General features: G+C 33.3%; 2 protein-coding genes across 2 annotated transcripts; both read left to right on the plus strand.

Annotated features, from left to right (window-relative positions):
- The first annotated feature begins 8,356 nt into the window (after positions 1–8,356).
- On the plus strand, positions 8,357–11,181 carry LOC139860573 (uncharacterized). The gene is made up of 11 exons (XM_071849321.1): positions 8,357–8,494; positions 8,716–8,835; positions 8,982–9,068; positions 9,144–9,266; positions 9,409–9,526; positions 9,618–9,743; positions 9,905–10,039; positions 10,177–10,325; positions 10,438–10,581; positions 10,672–10,998; positions 11,101–11,181. The coding sequence occupies exons 1-11, from the start codon at positions 8,357–8,359 to the stop codon at positions 11,179–11,181; spliced, it is 1,548 nt and encodes a 515-aa protein (XP_071705422.1).
- Positions 11,182–13,902: 2,721 nt separating this feature from the next.
- LOC139858158 (DNA mismatch repair protein MSH4) lies at positions 13,903–21,092 on the plus strand. The gene is made up of 24 exons (XM_071847008.1): positions 13,903–13,996; positions 14,391–14,594; positions 14,682–14,717; positions 14,812–14,924; positions 15,443–15,488; positions 15,650–15,696; positions 15,824–15,931; positions 16,117–16,192; positions 16,397–16,469; positions 16,558–16,703; positions 16,786–16,871; positions 17,037–17,176; positions 17,258–17,397; positions 17,489–17,539; positions 18,119–18,182; positions 18,540–18,683; positions 18,772–18,839; positions 18,959–19,017; positions 19,611–19,767; positions 20,013–20,065; positions 20,166–20,264; positions 20,417–20,531; positions 20,637–20,759; positions 20,928–21,092. The coding sequence occupies exons 1-24, from the start codon at positions 13,931–13,933 to the stop codon at positions 21,090–21,092; spliced, it is 2,379 nt and encodes a 792-aa protein (XP_071703109.1). The 5' UTR covers positions 13,903–13,930.

Below are 21,092 nucleotides of genomic sequence, written 5' to 3' on the forward strand. Positions count from 1 at the left end.
ACGGTTATTTGGTAATCCGAGTTTCTGTCACATTTTGGTGAACGACTTTATATGCTGCTAAGGTGAGTTTCATTTGCTCTCTTTTTAATTGCTTTTGCAATCTATATTTTTGGGCTGAGAATACATGCAATTTATTTTAAAACGCAATGGATACAAGTACATACTAAATTCTACACTGAGTTTGAACCGAAAATCCCTTAGCTTTGGTAACTAGTAGCTGCCAGTACATAGGATATGGACTGGTGGGCGCGAATAACAGTATATGGATCCATAGGGCTTGACATCCCCGTCCAAGCTAGAGCGCTAGCCTTTTAACGGACGTGTGTTATTTGAGTTTAGGACACGTTGGTTTGCGTGTATTAAAACGAATGGGGTATTTATCATTATAACATTAAAGCTTAGTTACCAGGGTGCTCTGTTATGTAGAATCTATTGATAAACGTTTCTGGATGAAACAACTGAAATCTTGTGATCCACTTTTATATACAGATTATCCGAAACACTAAAACTATGAACTCACCAACCTTTGTGTTGACACTTGTTAGCATGTTTATTCTCAGGTTCCCTAGAAGTCTTCCGCTGTTTGCTTACATGTTATACAAGCTATGTGCATGGAGTCTTGCATGCTTTATTCAAGAAAACGTTGCATTCACAAAATCATCACCACGTATCTTATTTTGACTGCATTGTCAACGGAAGTACTATTGTAAACTATTATTTACGGTGATTGTCTATATGTAGAAATCATCAGATGTCGAAAACCTTTGATTTAAATATTCATTGATGGTGTGCCTTTTCAAAAGAATGCAATGTTTACAAAACGTATCATATAGAGGTCAAATACCTCGCAATGAAATCGATGAATGACGTGTTCGTCCATATGGATTTGGAGCGATCGTCACAATATATGCATGATCAGTTACAAATATACATGATTTACTAGTCTCACTAGCTTTTTTATTTCTCAGCTCAGATTGGTAGATAGGATAATTCATTCTCAAATTGTCAACCTTTCCACAATGAAAACATTCAACGTCTTTTGTTGGGTTATCCTTCTTGGAAGGTGAGATATTTTTCCTAGCAAATGATTTGTCATTTTTCTTTCACAAAGTATTTGACTTATTCTTTTTCACCCTTTCATCCTACTTCTCATGCTCATCGAACAACTTCTGATCAACAGCTGCCCTAGAAGGAGGTTTAAATAAGGGTTAAAAATTTTGTTTAACTTCCATTCATGCTTGAGAACAATTCTATGGTTGCAGTACTAGTCTAGGAAGCTCAAACAATTGAGTTTATCCTTCTCCAACAAAGAAGAAGTGTTTTGGTTTACGTTTTGATTGTTTTACATTAACAACACAAATAAGATCGGATTTAATATTTTTGATATAAAGCTTTAATAAATTAACTACCCAAGGTTTTTTTTTTTTAGTATTTACAAACATTAATTTATGAAAGTCTAAGATCAACATAGAGGTTCCATAGCCACATCTATTGATCAGCTAACAATTATGGAGTCTATTGGTAAGTAGCGGGTACCAATTTCATTATAAGTACAACGCTTAGTTCTTTATGGGACCTAGAGATATATGTAGTCCAACAAACTACTATTATCTATCAGCATGTTTGTCCCATCCTTGCTTTGAACTCATGTCTTACCGTGAATATGATTAAGTCGTCCAATTTGAAAACTTGGAAATTCACCCTAGTCTCACTCTGTTTTTTGTGGTTCAGATTTTTTTGGTCGTCTTCTCGGTTAGACATATTTGTGGTTTGGTAGCTTTATTTTGAAGGGTGTGACTCGGTTATATATAGTTGTCTCCTTAGTTCTTTGCAACTTTCTAGGTTCGAGCTTCGTCTCGTCTCCCCTTCTTCCGTATCCCGGTTGATGACGTTTTCTTTTTGAAAACGTCATCGTTTCTATATTAGTTTTCGTGTTTTTAACCAATAAATAAATTAATTTTAATTTAAGTTAAATAGCTCACCGTCTTCCTAAATATCGTTCCCAGGGGCGGATCCTGTAACATCCGTGTTACATCCGTCTCACATCGGTTGGAGAGGGGAACGAAGCATGCCTTATAAGGGTGTTGAGACCTTTCCTAGCATGACGCGTTTTGGTACCACAAGCGCAACAGATCCCATGAGAACTCTGCAGTTAAGCGTGCTCAGGCGAGAGCACTACCAGGATGGGTGACCTCCTGGGAAAGTGCTCGTCGTGTTTGGTCGCCAAGAAAAATCCGTGCGCCTATGGGCAAAGCGGACAATATCATGCTACGGGGAACGTGTTACCTGGGATGTTACAGATCCAATATGGTGCAAATCCGCCCCCGACGATCGAAAAAATTGTAACAGATTTTTAAATTTTTTTAATTGAATTGGTTCGCAAATAAAGGTTTATAAGAAACATATAATAACTTTTAAGAAAGATGATGTTCAAAGTAGTTGGTTAAATCCATCATCTATTAAACTGAAGGTCGTAGGTTCGAATCTGTTTTAGAATTGTTCTTTTTTTTTTGACAACTCCATCTATTATTCAAGTTTAAATTTGTATTTCTTTTCCTTTTTCTTTCGTAAAACATAAAATTTTCTTTGATTTTTCTCTATTATGTTTTTCAGTTCTCCATCTATTCATTGTTAATAATAGTTGATTTAATCTATTATGTTGTTTTGTTATAATTTTTCTAATGTTTTGACGTTGTTTTATAAATATTTATAATTTAAATATTTATAACAAATTTTCGATCCTGTCGAAAAATATTTCTGGCTTCGCCACTAATCGTTCCTGCACTTAATTCCTTTCTCTAAACCCTAACTCTACTGTCAAGTGTCAACTGATACATGCGCTGTTTGTTTGTATTCTTCAACTTTCAATTACTTGTTGCATCTAATTCTTTTATATATTTTCGTTGTAATTGTTTATTTGTATCTAATCATTACTTTTTAATTGTCTGTATACTTTGTGGCGTTTTTTACTAAAAAATAAAAATTTAACTTTGATCGGCAAGTGGTGGTGGAGGTTTAAAACAGAAACCGCATCCTTGTGTGCCAAAGTTATCTCGAGTATTTACGAGTCTTCGGGTCATTTGGGTTCGGGGGGTTCTTATCACTCTTATGCTCATCTTTCTACATGGAAAAATATTGTTAACGTGGGAGAATATATAGATTCTCTTAATATTGTTTTTAGGAACTCTTTTGTGAAAAAGATTGGTGACGGTAGTTCCACGTCCTTTTGGAACGACTCGTGGCTAATCAATGAGGCATTAAAAGACAAATTTAAGAGGCTTTCAAGGCTAGAAATGAACCTTCAGGCTACGGTCAACAACAGAATTAAATGGGTCGATAAATGCTATGTTGGAACGTGGGATTGGTTGCGTGAACCTACTGGTCGAGTTGATGAGGAGCTAAAGCAGTTAAATGAGTTGATTATACTGTTGCAGCAAAGCAACTCAAGGGTTGATACATGGTGGTGGTTCTTAAGTAATAATGGTACATTTTCAACTAAGTCTCTTACTAGTGTTATTAATGCAAATGTTGTTCATGCTAGTAACAATAGTATTGAGACATTGAGGAATAATTTTGTACCAAAAAAAGTTGAGGTTTTTGTGTGGAGAGCTAGAAGAAGACGCATTCCGGTATTGGAGGAATTGGACAATAGAGGTATCGACTTGAACTCGCTCCGTTGTCATATTTGTGATAGCGGGGTTGAGTCGGTTGATCACTCGCTTGTTTTATGTCCTCAAAGCTTCGAGATTTGGTCCAAAGTGTACAATTGGTGGGGTCTAGGTGGCGTATCAAATTTTAGTATAAATGAGATTTTCATAGGTAAAACAAATCGTATGATGTCGGAAATGGGTGCGAAGATATGGCAAGCGGTCGAATTGACGAGTGGCTACCTTATTTGGAAGAATCTCAATCAAAAGTTTTTAAAAAATAAGTGTTGGACTAGTCCGGTGGTCCTTAGCGAAATTCAAGTGTTGAGCTACGATTGGATCGCGAAGAGATGCAAGAGGAAACAACTAGATTTTAGTATAATTTTTCTAATGGATTGACGTTGTTTTATAAAAAATTTATAATTTAAATACTTGTAACAAATTTTCGACCCGTCGAAAAATATTTCTGCTCCGCCAATGATCCTTCCTATACTTAATTCCTTTCTCTAAACCCTAACTCTACTGTCAAGTGTCAACTCAACTGATACATGTTTGTTTGTATTCTTCAACTTTCAATTACTCGTTTCATCTAATTCTTTCATATATTTTCATTGTAATTGTTTATTTGTATTTAATCGTTACTTTTAATTGTCTGTATACTTTGTGGCCTTTTTTTTTACAGGTTTAAAGAAGTTAATTTTCAAATACTTTACTTACTATCGATACTTTCAAACCCGTTTGGGTCCAAAATTAGGTCAAACAAAAATTTGTACGCTCAATTACTACGCTTTGTACGCTCAAAAACTAAACTCAAAATTGAAAACCTAATACGAATGAGAAATTGAAGCTGGGGGTGAAAGATACATACCATAATCAGAACGTGAAATTGAAGTGAGAGTTCAATTTTTTCATCAGGTGCAATTTTTAATTTGAAACTAGGTTTTATCTTCTTGTACCAAAAATTCTGAAGTAAGGCGACTTCGTTTTTACGCTTTGGTTGAGCTTTACTGGACTTCAGTGATATGTAATGCGGTTAGACTAGAGTTCAAGAACTTGATATTAGGGTTGAAACTGATGCAATATTTAACTTTCCTAGAAGCATAATTAGGAATGATTAAGGTTTTGATAACAAAAGCTCATCATGGTTTTAGGTTACTTCCTGCTAAAATAATTAGTTCAAGGTTTAAAAACCTTGAAATGTTATTGATTTCGTATGTTCATCTGGGGATTTTATTCGTCTTTAACTGATTGTTTAATGATAGCATGTGTCTGAAGCTAAGGAAACCGAATTGGTTATATAACTATTGTGTTTTTTGTGTCTTGTTGAGTTGTGACAATTGGTAATAGTTGATTTTCAATCACAAGTTCAGCAAAGTTTTTTTTTTTTTTTTTTTTTTTTTTTTCCGATACATCTTTTCCTATGTTCTTTTTATCATAAGTCGATTGATAACATGAATGTATAATCTTACCTATTTTGACTTGTTTTCGATCTTTATTTTTATTTTTAATGTTGAGATAAGCCATGATTTCATGATATTGCATTTCATTTGCTTTGACCGTTTTAACCGGTGAAGTGGACTTTTGACATCGTTGACTGAATAAATCGGCCTAGTCGGGACTAGTCAGAAACTAGTCGGACTACTTCAAAATCCCGACTAGTCTGGGACTTTTACAACCTATGCTTGTATCTTGATTTACGATAAATGTTATACTAATATACTAATACTAATCTTGATTTACGATAAATGTTATACTAATATACTAATACTAAGTTACTAACAAGAAGAATGTGGCAGAAATGCAAGATCCCAAATAGTTAGAAACCAGCAATTGGGCCAGGCCGCTTCGCTGGTCCAATTGTTTGGCAAAGTGGAAGAAATTCACGTTGGCTAAGTTAAGTTGGTGGTAGTTATAGACTCTACATTAGGAAAAGAACAGTAGTTTTTTAAGACAAAACAAAAATTGAAACTATTAATGTATACTCCGTATTAGTACATCAAATTATCCTGAAAGTATCCTGCAACTTTGTTGAACCGCCTTTTTTCAGCTAATCATGTATTTTCAAATTTACGTGATTTAGTATATAAATATAAATATAAACATAGATTATGTCATTTAGAAACAAGTTGGTTGATTTTGGCTTTTGAAACATGTTGATTTGTATCATTGATGTACGTTATTTATCCTTATTCTAAGATATTTTTTTTTTAATATCGTTTTAATTTTTTTTTGGAAAAATGGCGCTCGACCCAAACCCGACCCGGTACGTTAATAAAGCTGACCCATTTGGGTTTGACCCAAACCTGACCCGGCCCGATTGCCAGGTGTAGTATATACGACTTCACAGTGCCCAGTTAGTTAAATTTTATGGTTGGATTGTATTGTATAGGTACTCTTAATTATCTCACACTACAGAGGATGGTGCAACATAAGACTCAGTTGAAGAAGCAGCAGCAGCAAAAGCGTGGTGGTGTTGACTTCAAAGTACAATTTTTCCTGTATATTCCTTGTTTGTTTTGTCAAATTTAATAGTGATATTAAGAAAATTTCACTGCAATTTGCCTTTTGAATGCAGAAAATAAAGCGGAAGATTGGAAGAAAATTACCGCCACCAAAAAATACTACAAACACACAAGTTAAATCTAAAGGTACTTGTTATAAGAATTTCATTTCATACTTACATACATGATGAAACAATCAAACCAATTGTTTCGATGAATTTATTATTATAAATGTTTGTTCAGCAATTGTATTACCTGAACAAAGTTTGGCATCTGAGAAGTCTGGTTTAGCCCTTAGCAAAAAAGGTTTGACTTTAAAAGAGCTCCTTCAGCAGACCTCTCATCACAACTTCAAAGTTCGTAGAGGTATTATTATCTTTTTTTTTAGCATGTTAGTTACTTACTGAATTCACCATTTATTTTTATCTGTAAAAACTGAACGCTTAATATGTTCAATTATCATCTCTTATATGACATCATCATTAACTAATTCAGTTGTTTCTCTTTGAAGATGCATTGATCGGTATTAGGGATATTTTCCTCAAACATCCATTAGAACTCAAAACACATAGACTCTCTGTCATTGAAAAACTGCGCGAGCGCATGACCGATGAAGACAAAGCTGTGCGCGAGACTTTATATCAACTACTAAAGGCAGTCATATTTCCGGCCTTTAAAGAGGTGCGCAATCACACTTATTTTTAAGATTTTGTAATCAAAGGATCAAATTGCTACACAACACATACTATATGGTCTGTCTCCTGAAACAACAAATAAGACATTATGTTTTTCCTTTACTCATCTAGTACTTTATATGAATTTTGGTACACTAGTAACGGGATGTCTCAAGAATATATGATTTGGCTGTTCAGTCAGCATTATTTGAAATAAATATAGATATCTTTGGCATTCTACTCAAAGCTTTTGCGTGATTAGTATTTTATTCAAAATTTTCCAGGATAATCAGGGAACTTTTATATCGTTGATGATGGCTTATGTATTCAATGCAATGACACATTTATCAATTGATGTTCGGTTGATGGCTTTCAAATTTTTTGACTTGGTAGTCCAGCACTATCCACTCGCATTTTCGTTGTATGCTGAAAAGGTACTTATTTAATTTTTGTTTATGTTTATATTTACAAACAAGAACGTGTTTGTAAGATAGATGTATAGCATATCTTCATGCAGTGATGAAATGTCATGTCTTTCATCTACAGATCATCCAACATTACAAAGACATATTGCAGAAGAATCAGTTTAATCTTCATGACAAAGGAAAGCTTAAGAGCGTGCTTAATGGCTTGGCATACTGTCTCTCCTTGTTGCCATGTAACAATAAAGACGATAATGCCTCAACTGAAAATGTAATTTCCAACTTATAATGCTACTGAGATCACCTACCTTATGCATTTCACCCCTAAATACCATTATTTATTTGTACCATTTGCTTTATGAAGCTATTTTCATGATTAATTTCACACTATAATATTCCTATTGTTGCTTGGTATCCAAAGTTAAGCTATAATTCTTTTTTTCCCTCTCATTTTTCTCTCTTGCTTTGCTCTTGGCATTAGGCTGTTGCTGATAGAAGAGTTTTGCATGCTTTTGAGACTGAAGTGCATGAAAATTCTTCTGGTTAGTGAACGAACCTGATATTTGATATTTTCTTCTGTAGATATATCTATAACATATCTTAGAATCTGATATTGGGCGTCGTTTTGCTTTACAATAACCTCTCATTTTATCTAGTTATATGTTTAGTTTTTGATTTATTTGAATGTTAATTGTGGTTGTATCCCTTCTTTTAGCAGGGTTTTCAGTGACTGCAAACGAATTGAAGGGCCTTTTGCCTATTTTAGTTGGTGGTTTTCAAGATTTTATGCCTTCAGTTCTGACAATGCCTACTTTAGAAGCACAATCATACGATTGTGTGCTTTCTATATTGAAAAGTATTGATCTTTCTGTCAAGTTTTTTATTTATGAGAATGGCAGAAGTAGACAAGTAAAAGTGTCACCATCTTCTATCAGAAAAGATCAAGATATGTTGCAGATACTATTAAAGAAGTTATTTGTTATTTTTCCCCTGAACCCGCCACATCAGTCATCAGAAAAGGTATATCGTTACTAATATTTAGATTTACCTTTTGGTATATATTTTACCCCCTTCAGCCATCTAATTCAAGTGTTTAATTAAATCTGGTGCATATGCAGGATGATAATAGATACTTTATATTGAATGTCATAGTTTCAGAGATTTTTTTCTGCTTAAGTGACTGGTCAGGGCCCGCATCCGCCTTTATCGAAAAATTCTTGACATTCATTGTAGATACATTGTCCGAGAAGGTATGTACTTTGAAACATGTTTGTACTTTTATAGAGATTTTTAGATAGACTTTTGTCCATATTACATTGCCAACTGGCTACCGAGGTTCACCATTAAAACCTCTCACGGTTTAATTTATTTGTACTTAACTACTTTTAACTAGTTTCTGGTAGTTTCTTATATTTAAGCCACTGCTATTTCATATAAGTGAATTCAGTTTCTTAATGCTAAATATTTGCAGGTTTGTGGTACTTTACATTCTAGCAAAACATTTTTCCAGAAGCATTCTCTTTCACTTATTCCTTTTATCCCTAAACTGATCCTGCAAGTCGATGATACATGGAGATCAAATATTCTTCAGGTCTTTTACATTGTTTATATTCCTTTAAAAATTGACTATTGTTCACAACTAATCACCATTGTATTATTTATCACTTGTGTATTTCACAAACTTCACATTTTTGCATTTGATTTCTGAATGTAAGATTTCAATGGTAAATATTTCAGGGTTTTACAGAAGTCTTTAGAAAGTGTGATCCAGACTCTTCTATGAAATTAGTTTGCCTTTCAGCAATTGAAGAAATGCTATTTCCTGTAAGCAACTGACCATTGCTTTTCTTAAATTTTCTTTTTGATTAAAAAAAGTTTGCTGATGTGTCTGATTTACAGAAAGATAGTTGTTTATTCTCGAGTACAAGTGATTCAGAAACAGTAGACTTTCAGATGACCTGGATAAGAGAGATTCCATTGTTACTAACCCTCTTGGGTGATAAAAATCCATCATCATCCAAGGTACATATATTGTCTTCATTCACAATCGTTGTTTGATACTATCATCTGTTTTTATTATGAAATAAACAAACCATCATTTGGATGTATCTTTGAAGTTTTTATTTTACATTTCTTCAATATTGACTATGGTGATTATATGTAGGCTGTATTGCGGCTTCAACTTCGTTTGGGACAATGTGCTATCACAAACTCTCTTGTCTCACAGGAGCTTGACAACATACAATGCTCATTGAGAGAATTCTACAGCACATGTCGCGATGGTAGTAGGATTATATATGCATCATATCATATTATTGATTATTTTATTGGTTTTTGTCACCTTTATATACTTTTTTTCCCTGTTCTTGGCAGGGGATGTTTGTTATGGACCATTTATGAAGCTTGCAAGAGATATTCAGGAACTTTCTATTTGTTGCCTGTATTACTTCTCCTTCCTGGACCCAAGTCTGCTTCAGTCTATTGCTGCTTGTTGCTTATGTGAGTATTGCACTTTTTGTTTGGTTTAATAAATAAATGTTATAAAACCCAATACTTACTGAAAATATTAACGAGTACTTGCCTTGTTTACACTTGTAAGCTGCATAATGCACATCCTTTACTTATTATTGTGCTACATATTTGGTGATCATTAATTGCAGGTCCAGATTTTGAACCATTTATCTTGTTTCGTTTCCTAGAAGTTGTGAGTTATGCCTACACAGCTGGACACATCCAGGTTGCTGACTATATTAGTTTCCTCATCACGCTACTCTCACGTTATCAAGTTTTTCCTGGTACTCTCTGAAACAATTTATTTTCTTTTACATTTATCTCTTGAAATATACTCTTTGTTGTACTCGGGCCTTACATATGTAATGTTACTATCATTGCTAAACGCTGCGATCTCTTAATAAATTTGTTTGTTTATCAGAAAGCAGTTCAGTTAACGGAGAGAAATGCTGGAAGTCAAACTTTGGATTGTTTACGTCTGTCACTAGTTCTGTCTGCTCTTACCTGACAAGAATTGGGGATGTTCATCTTGTTTTTAAACTGATAGAAGAAGCAGTTATTGATCAGATTGTAAGTTTACTAGTAGTATCCATTCCTGTACTTTTAAAATTGTCCCCTAAAAAGAACCTATAATTGCCCCGAATCATGGTTTTAAAGTTGATAATTATTTTGTGACTTTCAGTCAAACAAACTACCCTTGGAGAACACATGTGCATTGTTTAGAATGATGATCACACTCGATGATTCCAAGCGCACAAAACTCTCGGAACAGAGTATTTTCAAACTGGTCAACGCCCTTCCTGGATACTTGATTGATGTTGTTTCTGTAAGTTCATATTAGTTACAAGTCATATCTGGTTATAATTTTATACTTGATCACATTAATCTTACATTTTTATTGTTTTGTTAAATGCAGAGTTTTCGAGATGATGATTGTGGTTCGAGTAACAGTGTTCACATTAGCAAAATTCGTTACTATATTTTGCCTTGTTTTATCTTGTTCAGTAGGAGTGAAAAATTTTTAAGTGATTTCTTGAACGCGATGAGATCTTTCATCTCTGGAAATGATTTATCAACTTTTGATGTTAGAAATGGCGACTTTATTACGAGTGACCAGTCAACCAGGATAATTGCAGTTGTACGTCTGCTCCTCCTAATCTTTGAGGATGCTAGACTAAATAAAATGTTATTGTGCCACAAGAAAGAGATTGACGGTATACTGCATAACATACTTAATTTATTGGTAGGCCTTTCATCTGAAACACCTTATTTATATTATATCTGATCAAAATGCTAGGGTTATTACTCGACTATCATGTATTAATGTTCGTGCAATGTCTTATAGTCTAATGGCGACCTGAACATTGAAAAGAAGCACAAAATACAATGCGCATATGATCAATTGAAGACGCTCGTTGATGGATAATATGGTGGTGGTGCAGTTAATGTGAATTGAGTACTCCAGTATGTGTTTTTTTCATTTTTATGTTTCAATCATTAAATTAAATGTTAGCCCCATGAATTTATTCATCACAGTTAGCAGCATACTAGTATATGAATTTGATTTACGGTTTTGGTTACTTTGTTTCTTGTCATCAAAATGAACAAACCAGTAGTCGTATGATGGCTTCTATTTTTCTAGCTATTCCTGATTTATAATGAAGACCTTTATATCAAAATGAACATATTGATGAAGAATATTATATCCGTTTTTTCACTCAATAACCAATACTTTTCTGTGCAGGTCTGTGGTGGATCCCGGGGCTAAATGAGGATTGCGGTCGGTTTAAGCATAGAAAATGATTTTCTTGGAAAAAACAGATGACCAAACTTATTTATTTGCTGACTCATTAAATCATCTGTGAATGATGTGGAGATGTATGAGATCTGGTATCAAGGAAAGTAACTCTGTATAGGTGATCCATTTTTAAATCTTGTTTAGGGTTTTGGTTATAGTTTAAGGACATGAATGTTGTGGAAGGGTTTGGAAGAAGAGGTTGAAAAAGAAGTATTTGTACTGAAATACATTAACAAAGAAAAGCTTCTTCTCATTTGAGTCGAAAGTTTGTATTCTGTAGTGAACAACTTTTTTCTATAATATTGCATTATAATATTATAATGTCATTTTTCAATTGCTAGAATATTTTAAACTTATTTGAGATTCAAAAGTTTATTTTTTTAAGCCATAAGTTTAAAGTCTTATAAATCAAGCTAAAAACTACTCATAATAAGCTTAGGTTAATAGGGTGTTTTGGTGGCCTGTAGTTATTTCAAATATCAAGCTTAAGCTAATTGGGTGTTTTGGTGGCTTGTAGTTATTTTAAACATCTTGTAAACGAGAGCAGGTAAAAATTTTATGCAAGATTGATTAAGGTGAATACTATCAATATCAATATGTATATGCATAAGTAATTAATAATTATATTAACATTTTACATCAATAAGTTAAATAATAAATATTAATATACAGAATAATTGTAAACAATTTAAATAATATATATGTTTAACTTAATGACTGTTTTGGTTATTAGCTTTTTTGAGAGTTTAACTTATAGGTTTTATGAAAAAGCTGATATCTGATAAAAAATTTCATTTGGTTAAAGTAAAGACTTTTATACGGAGAAAAAAGGCTAAAAGTTAAAAATCCTATAACTACCCTTTCTGTACAAACTTGTAGTTTTTAGTTATTTTACAATTTATTTTAACAGTTTCAGCTACTATTAAAAACTAACAAAGCTATAAGCTACTAAGTATCAATTACTCACTAATTTGTCAAAATAACTATCATAACTATAGGTTACCCGTTAGTTTTGCCAAAAATGATCAAAATCTCCATAATTCAATGAGAGTATTAAACATAAAAAGAGTTTATGCAGTGGTGAAACTAGATGGGGCAGGGGGCGCCCGCCCCCAATGAATATTTTTTTTCAGTGTAGAAATTTTGGGTTTTTCGACTTTAACTCCGGTGGATTTTTTTTCTTCCCAAAACCTATATATTTTGCCCCAAAACCTTCCACTTTTGCTCAAAAATTTTCAACTTTTGTCTCAAACATTCAAATTTTGGCCCAAAATTTAACTTTTGCCCAAAAATCTTCATGATTTGTTTAAAAACCACAATTTTTTTTTTTCCAGAAAACCTCCATATTTTGTCCAAAAAAATTGCTACAATTTTTAAATTTTTTTTTGTCGCTTTTGAAAAAAAATCCTAATTCCGCTATTGACTTTATGTATGATTAATAACTAGTTGTGGAGCCCTCGCTTCGCGCCGGGGGCTCCGTTTTGAATGCGAGTTAAAAAAAAAATCTTGATCTATTTTGTAAAAAAGAATTTTTTTCGACATAACAGTGAAGGGTTGTTCCTTTTGTGAAAGTTGCTGCTTTTAGCGTTCGGGTTTTATTTAAAAAAAAAGTTAGTAAAGTGAGGGTTCGATTTGTATTTTAATAAAAGGTAGTGGGTTAAGTTTGTGAAATTTGAAAAAACTTTACGTATAAAGTGGGGGTTCGGTTTGTATTTTAATAAAAGTTAGGGGGTTAAGTTTGTGAAAACTGAATATTAATAAAAAAAAAAAAAGTTAGTAAAATGGGGGTTCGATTTGTATTTTAATAAAAGTTAGGGGGTTAAGCTTGTGAAATTTTGAAAAAAATATACGTATAAAGTGGGGGGTTCGATTTGTATGTTAATGAAAGTTAGGGGGTTAAGTTTGAATAAAGTGGAAAAAGTTAAGGGATTAAGTTTGGATAAAGTGGAAATGAATAGTACTATTCATTTTTACTTTATCATTTAGATATAGGTATAAATAGTACTTTATCATTTAGATATAGGTATAATATAATATTATAAATTTTAGATTAATAGATTATTTTAACTCGTGAATGGTTCAAATACATTTTTTCTCGTTTAATATCATGTGTTCAGGTGTGCTAAATGCTCAACGCTTAACATTGCGTGCTTGAAACTGTAATAAAACAGAGGTTGATAAAAATGAGCTTCCAGTAACATTCTTCATTTACCCGTACAAATTTAAAAAATCGATTTATCATTTTTTTGTTAGGTTACGAACCTCGTAAGAAATTTTGACTTAAATAGTCAAACAAAACTGCAAGTAATAAAAAATTGGCGCCCATTCAATCAGAAAGCGAGCATCATCTGTTTAGTTCGTGAGTGTTTTCTTAGAAATGGAAGACGATACGGGAGAACGATCAAGCTTTGTTATCGGAATGATCGAGAATCGAGCTAAGGAGGTATCACATTCGATCGTCTCCTCGTTTATCTCTCAATTCATTACTATTTATGTATGTATGTATCTGTATATTTTGTGTTTGTGAATCTATGCGCATGTTTATATGTATCTATAGTCAGATGTGTGTGTTATGTATCTGATTCTGCAGAAATGTGATTAATAGGGCAACATTGATGTAGAATTCATCAGAATACATGTATGTATGTATCCGTATATTTTGTGTTTGTGAATCTATGTGCGTGTTTTTATGCATCTCGAGTCAGATATGTGTTTTATGTACATGATTCTGCAGAAATGTGATTAATAAGGCAACATTGAATGAACATCAATAGATATGATTATTATACCTTTTGTTATTCCAAAGCCTAATTTGCAGATATCAATCTTATCATCAGGTTGGAGTGGCTGCTTTTGATTTGAGATCGGCTTCACTTCACCTTTCAGAATACATTGAAACTAGCAGCTCATATCAAAACACCAAAACACTGCTTCATTTCTATGATCCAGTTGTGATTATTGTCCCTCCTAATAAGCTAGCGCCTGACAGCATGGTTGGAGTATCTCATCTGGTTGATAAGTTCTATGCCTCAATTCGAAAGGTATTTTGTATTCCATCTAAAATGTATTTAATCGGTTCAGTTTCTGGTTTGGAGATTTTAGTGCTCAGAATGTACTAACATGTACAGGTTATTATGGTTCGTGGCTGCTTTGATGATACTAAGGTAACACTTTTAATATTCAATCGTTTTCTGTTCATCTATGGGTGTGTAAGTGCTAGCTGTGGTATTTCTAGTATTTATATGATGTATTTTCAAGGGAGCTGTGTTGGTAAAGAGTCTAGCTGCTAAAGAACCTTCTGCTCTTGGTTTGGATACTTACTACAAGCAATATTATCTTTGTTTGGCGGCTGCTGCAGCAACTATTAAGTGGTACCATTAGTTTCATCAAGTATTTAGTTGCATCTACATGTATTTATGCATATCTGCTTTGGATTTAAGAATTTTGACTGGTTTGTAGGTAGTAATGTAAATGTGCTCTTCATGATACACAATCATGTGCTCTTCTAAATGTACTCTCTTTATTAGCAGTAAAGACATGTGATTCTATTGTTCCACAATCACCAATGCGGTTGAAGATATAAGTACATTAAACACAATTAAGATCGTGTCTGAACTAAACAAATTTGGAATTTATCTTTTTACTAGTCACTGAAGGGCTGGTTGGTTAGGTTAGTTTGAATGCTTCTACTGTCTTGTATGTGATCCCCCATAATATTATAACAACTGCACCATGAAAACGGTACTTTTTTCATTTTTTTTTTTTTTTTGGAATTATTTCCAGTGAGATTTTAGGAGTAGACTGTGATTGATTTGATTATATGCCTAAAATCTATCATTTATTAGCTGTCTACCATCTACAAAATTATCAACTGGTTTGTCAAACACAGGATTGAAACAGAGAAAGGCGTCATCATAACTAATCATTCATTATTGGTACGTTATTCAATTTCTTCTCACATATTATTTGAGTAGAGAAAGTAGTTATGATTTTTGCTCGGTTGTTTGGTGTTGCATGAGTAATTATCTTAATTATGATTATGATCTTTGGTTCTTATACTAATTCATGCTTTCCTACATCTTTGTTCACCCCTCAGGTTACGTTTAATGGATCATTTGACCATATGAATATCGATGCAACTAGGTAGCTTTATATCATTCTTACAGCATTCTGAAATAATAAGGAACATCGTTCTCATCATGAGACTATAAAGTTCACAACCAACTTATAATCGTATTATACTCATAGACTAGTTTTATCTTTTTTATAGTGTGCATAACTTGGAGATTATAGAGCCACTGCATTATACGCTTTTGGGCACAAGCAACAAAAAGAGAAGTTTATTTCAGACTCTCAAGTCAACAAGAACTGCTGGAGGGTATGCTATTTATTAATAAGCTGAACATGATAGTAATATGTTTATCCTCTCAGTCTTTCTTTTTGAGATGATCAGAAAAGATAAGCGTTTTAACTTTTTTATGACAAGTCTTCTTCAGGGGTGACATACTGTACCAGTGGTAGACATTATATTCTTCTTGGGATTTATTTGTTGAGTTGTTGCAGGACTAGACTACTTCGAGCTAATCTCTTGCAACCTCTGAAAGATATAGAGACTATCAAAGCTCGACTTGATTGCCTGGTCAGTGGTTCTTATTGTTCATATATGTTTGTCAAAATTTTGTTGGATGGAACTCTAATGTCTACAATTATGCTCTTAGTTGGTTTTCTTATTTTCCTTTTCTTTTATTTTGTTTTTTAATTGGACATCATTGCAATATCATATTACTTCTTTTAGAACTTCGCTCATGTTAACATCAACTTCCTGATATCTGCTCAACTCTAGGATGAGTTGATGACAAATGAACAGCTGTTTTTTGGGCTGTCACAGGCTCTTCAGAAATTTCCCAAAGAAACTGGTTAGTGCTTGTAGTAGATAGCGTGAAACATTTGCTGGTACACTTACTAGATTCTGTTTATATACTTATATAATATGTTTTCATTCAGATAGGGTCCTCTGTCACTTCTGTTTTAAGCCGAAGAAAGTTACTAATGAAGTATTGGGCGTAGAGAATGCTAGAAAGAGCCAGGTTTTAATATCAAGCATCATTGTTCTTAAAACAGCTCTAGATGCTTTGCCATTTCTCTCAAAGGTACATATAAGTTAAATTTATTTGTCTGCTCAACTTTTCATCCTTTGCATTTTCATTGTTTTAAATTATAAACCCGTGATAGGTGCTAAAAGATGCAAGTAGCTATCTTCTTGGAAATATATACAGATCCGTATGTGAGAAGGAAAAATATGCTTCTTTAAGGAAAAGGTAAAATTATCTGTTTGTTTGTACTTTCGATTACGCATCACGTGTTACCTTATTTGTCACATACCTTAAGTTTTTTTAACAACCGTCATACTTTTTCTTTAATCCTATATTAAATGAATGAAAATTTGAACTTCTTTTTGTTGGTAAATTATATCCCATCCTCAGAATTGGGGAGGTAATTGATGAGGATGTACTTCATGCACGAGTTCCTTTTGTTGCGAGAATGCAACAGTGCTTTGCTGTCAAGGCTGGAATAGATGGATATTTGGATATTGCACGAAGATCATTTTGTGATACAAGTGAAGGTACCGAATTAATCTACTTTACTGAGTGGCTTTTAACTTCAGTTGGTCTAATGTATCACCTTAATTGGTTATTATGTACAGCTATACACAACCTTGCAAATAAGTATCGTGAAGATTACAAGCTTCCAAATTTGAAAATCCCATTCAACAATAGGCATGGGTTTTATTTCAATATTCCTCAGAAGGACATACAGGGAAAGCTTCCAAGCAAGTTCATTCAGGTATCGTATGATGAGATACTTCTCCATGTCTATAGCATCTTCTAATGATTTTCTGATGTAGATGTATGTCTGTGTTGTATGATAAATGTAGGTTATGAAGCATGGGAACAGTATACATTGCTCAACTTTGGATCTTGCTTCTGTTAGTATTATCATCATTACTCCCATCACATATATTATTTATTTATATTATATAAAGATGGTTTGTTTTCTTGTTTTTGATCAATGGTCTATTGTGAAACTATCTAATTGCCTGAGTTGATATTCTTTTGAAAGGATTTTGTAAATATACCCCTGCCTTGAGACCAAAACTAGTGTTTCATGAGCCCTATTTAAAGCCCATGTCATTATCAGTATCATTTGAAAGTACGAACCCTGCATACGATTTTATCAAGTGAGTTTTTTATTAAAAGTGGCACTCCTTTTTAGTCTTTATAAGTGGGACAAAGAATGTTTACTAGTCACTTTCGCTCATATTTCCACTATGAGCTATGGGCAATATTCTGTTTCTATCAATTTATATGTGAACTATGTGAACTAGGTGGTACTGATTGTGTTGAAGATACTTTGTTTTCTTCACTAATTGTATATAATGTTTGTCTAACATCTTATGTATAAATGTCATGTTGTTTGGCAGTTTCACAGTATTTATGTAAAGCTTGATAAAGATGCTATCCTAGATTATCTTGCTCATTTATATGTGCGTTTCATTAATCCACAGTTAAACGCAAGAAACAAGTCTGCAGCCAAAGAATGTTATTTGCGTACTGAACTCTGCTTGGAAGGTGGGTGTTTAAATCTTATTTTCGTTGGTTAGTCAATGTTGAAGCAACTTTCTTAAGTACAGTCCATGGTCTGCTTGTTTTCTTTCAAGTTCCAAACTAACAAAGTCATGTTTTAAATTTACTTACTTTTTTGTTTCAAAATCTATCAGCATTTTTTTTAGTCTTGTGTATAAGGTTTTGTGTTAAATAAATTCTGGATGCTTGTGCAGTCGATATATATTATTGCATGTTTATCACTTTATTCCTTATTTGTGGAATTTCTTCTCAGCTTTAGAAGTTATCTTTTATTTTTATTATTATTACTATTTTTTTTTTAATATATATAATATACCTTATCTTTCTTTTATTATGACACAGCACTAATGGATGCAATTCGGGAGGATGTCTCTGTCCTTACGTTGCTAGCTGAGATCCTATGCTTATTAGATATGATTGTTAATTCATTTGCTCACATGATTTCAGCCAAGCCTGTAGATCTATACATCAGGCCGAATTTCACACGTAAGTATTATATTAAATGATTTGCTTACTCTCTTATGGCCCCATATGATTCTAACATAGACGTCGTACATATAATGTTTACTGACAGAGAATGGACCACTGGCTATTGATGCTGGAAGACACCCTATACTAGAAAGTGTCCACAATGATTTTGTTGTACGTCATACTTCTTTATTATCATGTAATGCATTGTGTGCCATGTATCATATTTTTATAAATATGTTCATCGGAAACGTATTTATGCAATGCATTCTGGTTTGACGTTCTTTTTGCAGTCCAACAATATTTTTCTTTCAGAGGCTTCAAACATGGTGGTTGTCATGGGGCCCAACATGTAAGACTTGGTATTAAATGGTCTCGATGCTTCATTTCATTTTCATAGCATTTATCAACTATTAGCTGTCTTCAACCTAGCTCCTCTTGAACTAAATTTTTAGACAGGGTAATGACTATAGCTGTTATAAGTTTTTCAAGCAGATCTTATAATCTACACCAAAACACTCATCCCTTCCTGAAAGTAATATAAAAAATACTGCATATATGTAATATTTCTTCCCAATTCAATAAAGTGTGATTATGTATATAATTGTAACGAATTTGTAGGGAACATAGCAACCCATGTTTACCATATATGCTTGTGAAAGGCAACTTAATAGTGTTTTTTGGATTCCTGAATGAGTGATTGGGATCCGTAAAGGGTGAAATATTCTGCAACAAATGTCATATAGTAATTATATGATGCTTATAAAGAACCAAGAGATTAGTTTGTTCCATTTAAATGAATACAAATCGCCTTAGTAATTTCGTGAACAGATTTTTTTGTTCTTGCTCCCCACTTTCGGTGTTAGGACCTGCTCTCTTTTGATTAGAATACCACTTTCAAAGCATCCTATAACTCAAGTATAACACAGTATAGTGCATCTTCAGGAGTGGAAAAAGCACGTACCTTCAACAAATATGTCTTATTGTTATCCTTGCCCAAATTGGTTGCTACATTCCTGCCCGATTTGCAACCATAAGGGTGGTTGATCGAATTTTTACAAGGATGGGCACAGTCGATAATCTTGAATCAAATTCCAGTACGGTACATGCTAAATTCCTTCCTTTCCTTTTTACTGACAAGAAGATCACTAGTTTACACAACTTTCACTGGGTCTTTTTGGTTTTACTCATACTGAAGTAGTAGAAACTGCTCTCTTTACTCATATTACTTGAATTGCACTACTCTTGTTTACCTGTAGCTCCATACATGTACTATCTAAGCCTTTTAGGAAGATGTGTAGAATTATTCTTGTTTCCAGAGTATTCTTAACAAGTTTGATTATACAGTTCATGACCGAGATGAAAGAAACGGCTTTCATCTTGCAGAATATCTCTGAAAGGTATATCAATTAGCGTTACACATTTTACATTTATGGTTGGTAATATCCTTATTTAGTTTTACTCATGTAACATGTTGTTTGGTTGAGAACCAACCAACAGGAGTCTAGTTGTTATGGATGAGCTAGGCAGGGCAACATCTTCCTCTGATGGTTTTGCCATTGCATGGAGTTGCTGTGAAACACTGTTATCACTTAAAGCGTAACTTAACCACATAATTCTTGATATCTCATGTTTTCATTTCTATAGCATGAATTCTAGGCGCTAGAATATTATAATTGCTATTATCATTATTATTATATTATTTTGATTTTGATTTTGACTACTACTTGTTTCCATATGGGTTGGTTCAGTTACACGATATTTGCCACACACATGGAAAACCTGTCAGAACTAGCCACTCTGTACCCAAATGTAAAGATTCTTCACTTTGATGTTGAAGTTAGAAACAACAGGATGGATTTCAAGGTAAAGGCTCATATAAACTTTGTGTATGTACATTTTCACTGTAAAACGAAAGGCAAGGCTAGATAGATTTATAGTTGTTTGTTGAATGATGATTACCATAAACAGTTTGAACTGAAAGATGGATCGCGGCATGTACCACATTATGGGCTTTTATTAGCCGGAGTAGCTGGGTTACCAAGTTCAGTTATTCAGACTGCCAGAAATATAACTTCAAGGATTACAGACAAGGTGAGCCTATCCCCATTTATTATCTTGTGCTTTAGACACGTATACTTGTGTTATTATGGCCCACTTAACATCTAACAAGACATTACAGTCAAATGGAAGAGGTTATTTCTCAGAATAAGATAAGATTTAATATTAAATATTTATTAAACTTTGGGTATGATAATTCAGGAAGTGAAGAGGAAGCAAGTGAATTGTTCGCAATATGAAGGTATTCAGATGGCATATCAAGTGGCTCAACGTCTAATATGCTTAAAGTATTCCACCCAAGATGAAGATTCCATACGGCAAGCTCTTCAACATCTTAAAGACTGCTATGCCAATGGTTCTGTTTAG

This window comes from Rutidosis leptorrhynchoides, chromosome 7 (genome assembly GCF_046630445.1).
Source record: "Rutidosis leptorrhynchoides isolate AG116_Rl617_1_P2 chromosome 7, CSIRO_AGI_Rlap_v1, whole genome shotgun sequence".
Lineage (NCBI taxonomy): Eukaryota > Viridiplantae > Streptophyta > Magnoliopsida > Asterales > Asteraceae > Rutidosis > Rutidosis leptorrhynchoides.

What these genes read in the sequence shown, in the direction of transcription:
- LOC139858158 (XM_071847008.1), top strand. Translation starts at nt 13,931, where the DNA reads ATGGAAGACGATACGGGAGAACGATCAAGCTTTGTTATCGGAATGATC. An exon ending in CTTTGCCATTTCTCTCAAAG is followed by an intron (nt 16,704 to 16,785) that starts GTACATATAAGT and finishes AACCCGTGATAG; the next exon opens with GTGCTAAAAGATGCAAGTAG. An exon ending in ATTTTGTGATACAAGTGAAG is followed by an intron (nt 17,177 to 17,257) that starts GTACCGAATTAA and finishes TATTATGTACAG; the next exon opens with CTATACACAACCTTGCAAAT.
- LOC139860573 (XM_071849321.1), top strand. Translation starts at nt 8,357, where the DNA reads ATGCAGGATGATAATAGATACTTTATATTGAATGTCATAGTTTCAGAG. An exon ending in TTGAAGAAATGCTATTTCCT is followed by an intron (nt 9,069 to 9,143) that starts GTAAGCAACTGA and finishes TCTGATTTACAG; the next exon opens with AAAGATAGTTGTTTATTCTC. An exon ending in TATTGCTGCTTGTTGCTTAT is followed by an intron (nt 9,744 to 9,904) that starts GTGAGTATTGCA and finishes CATTAATTGCAG; the next exon opens with GTCCAGATTTTGAACCATTT.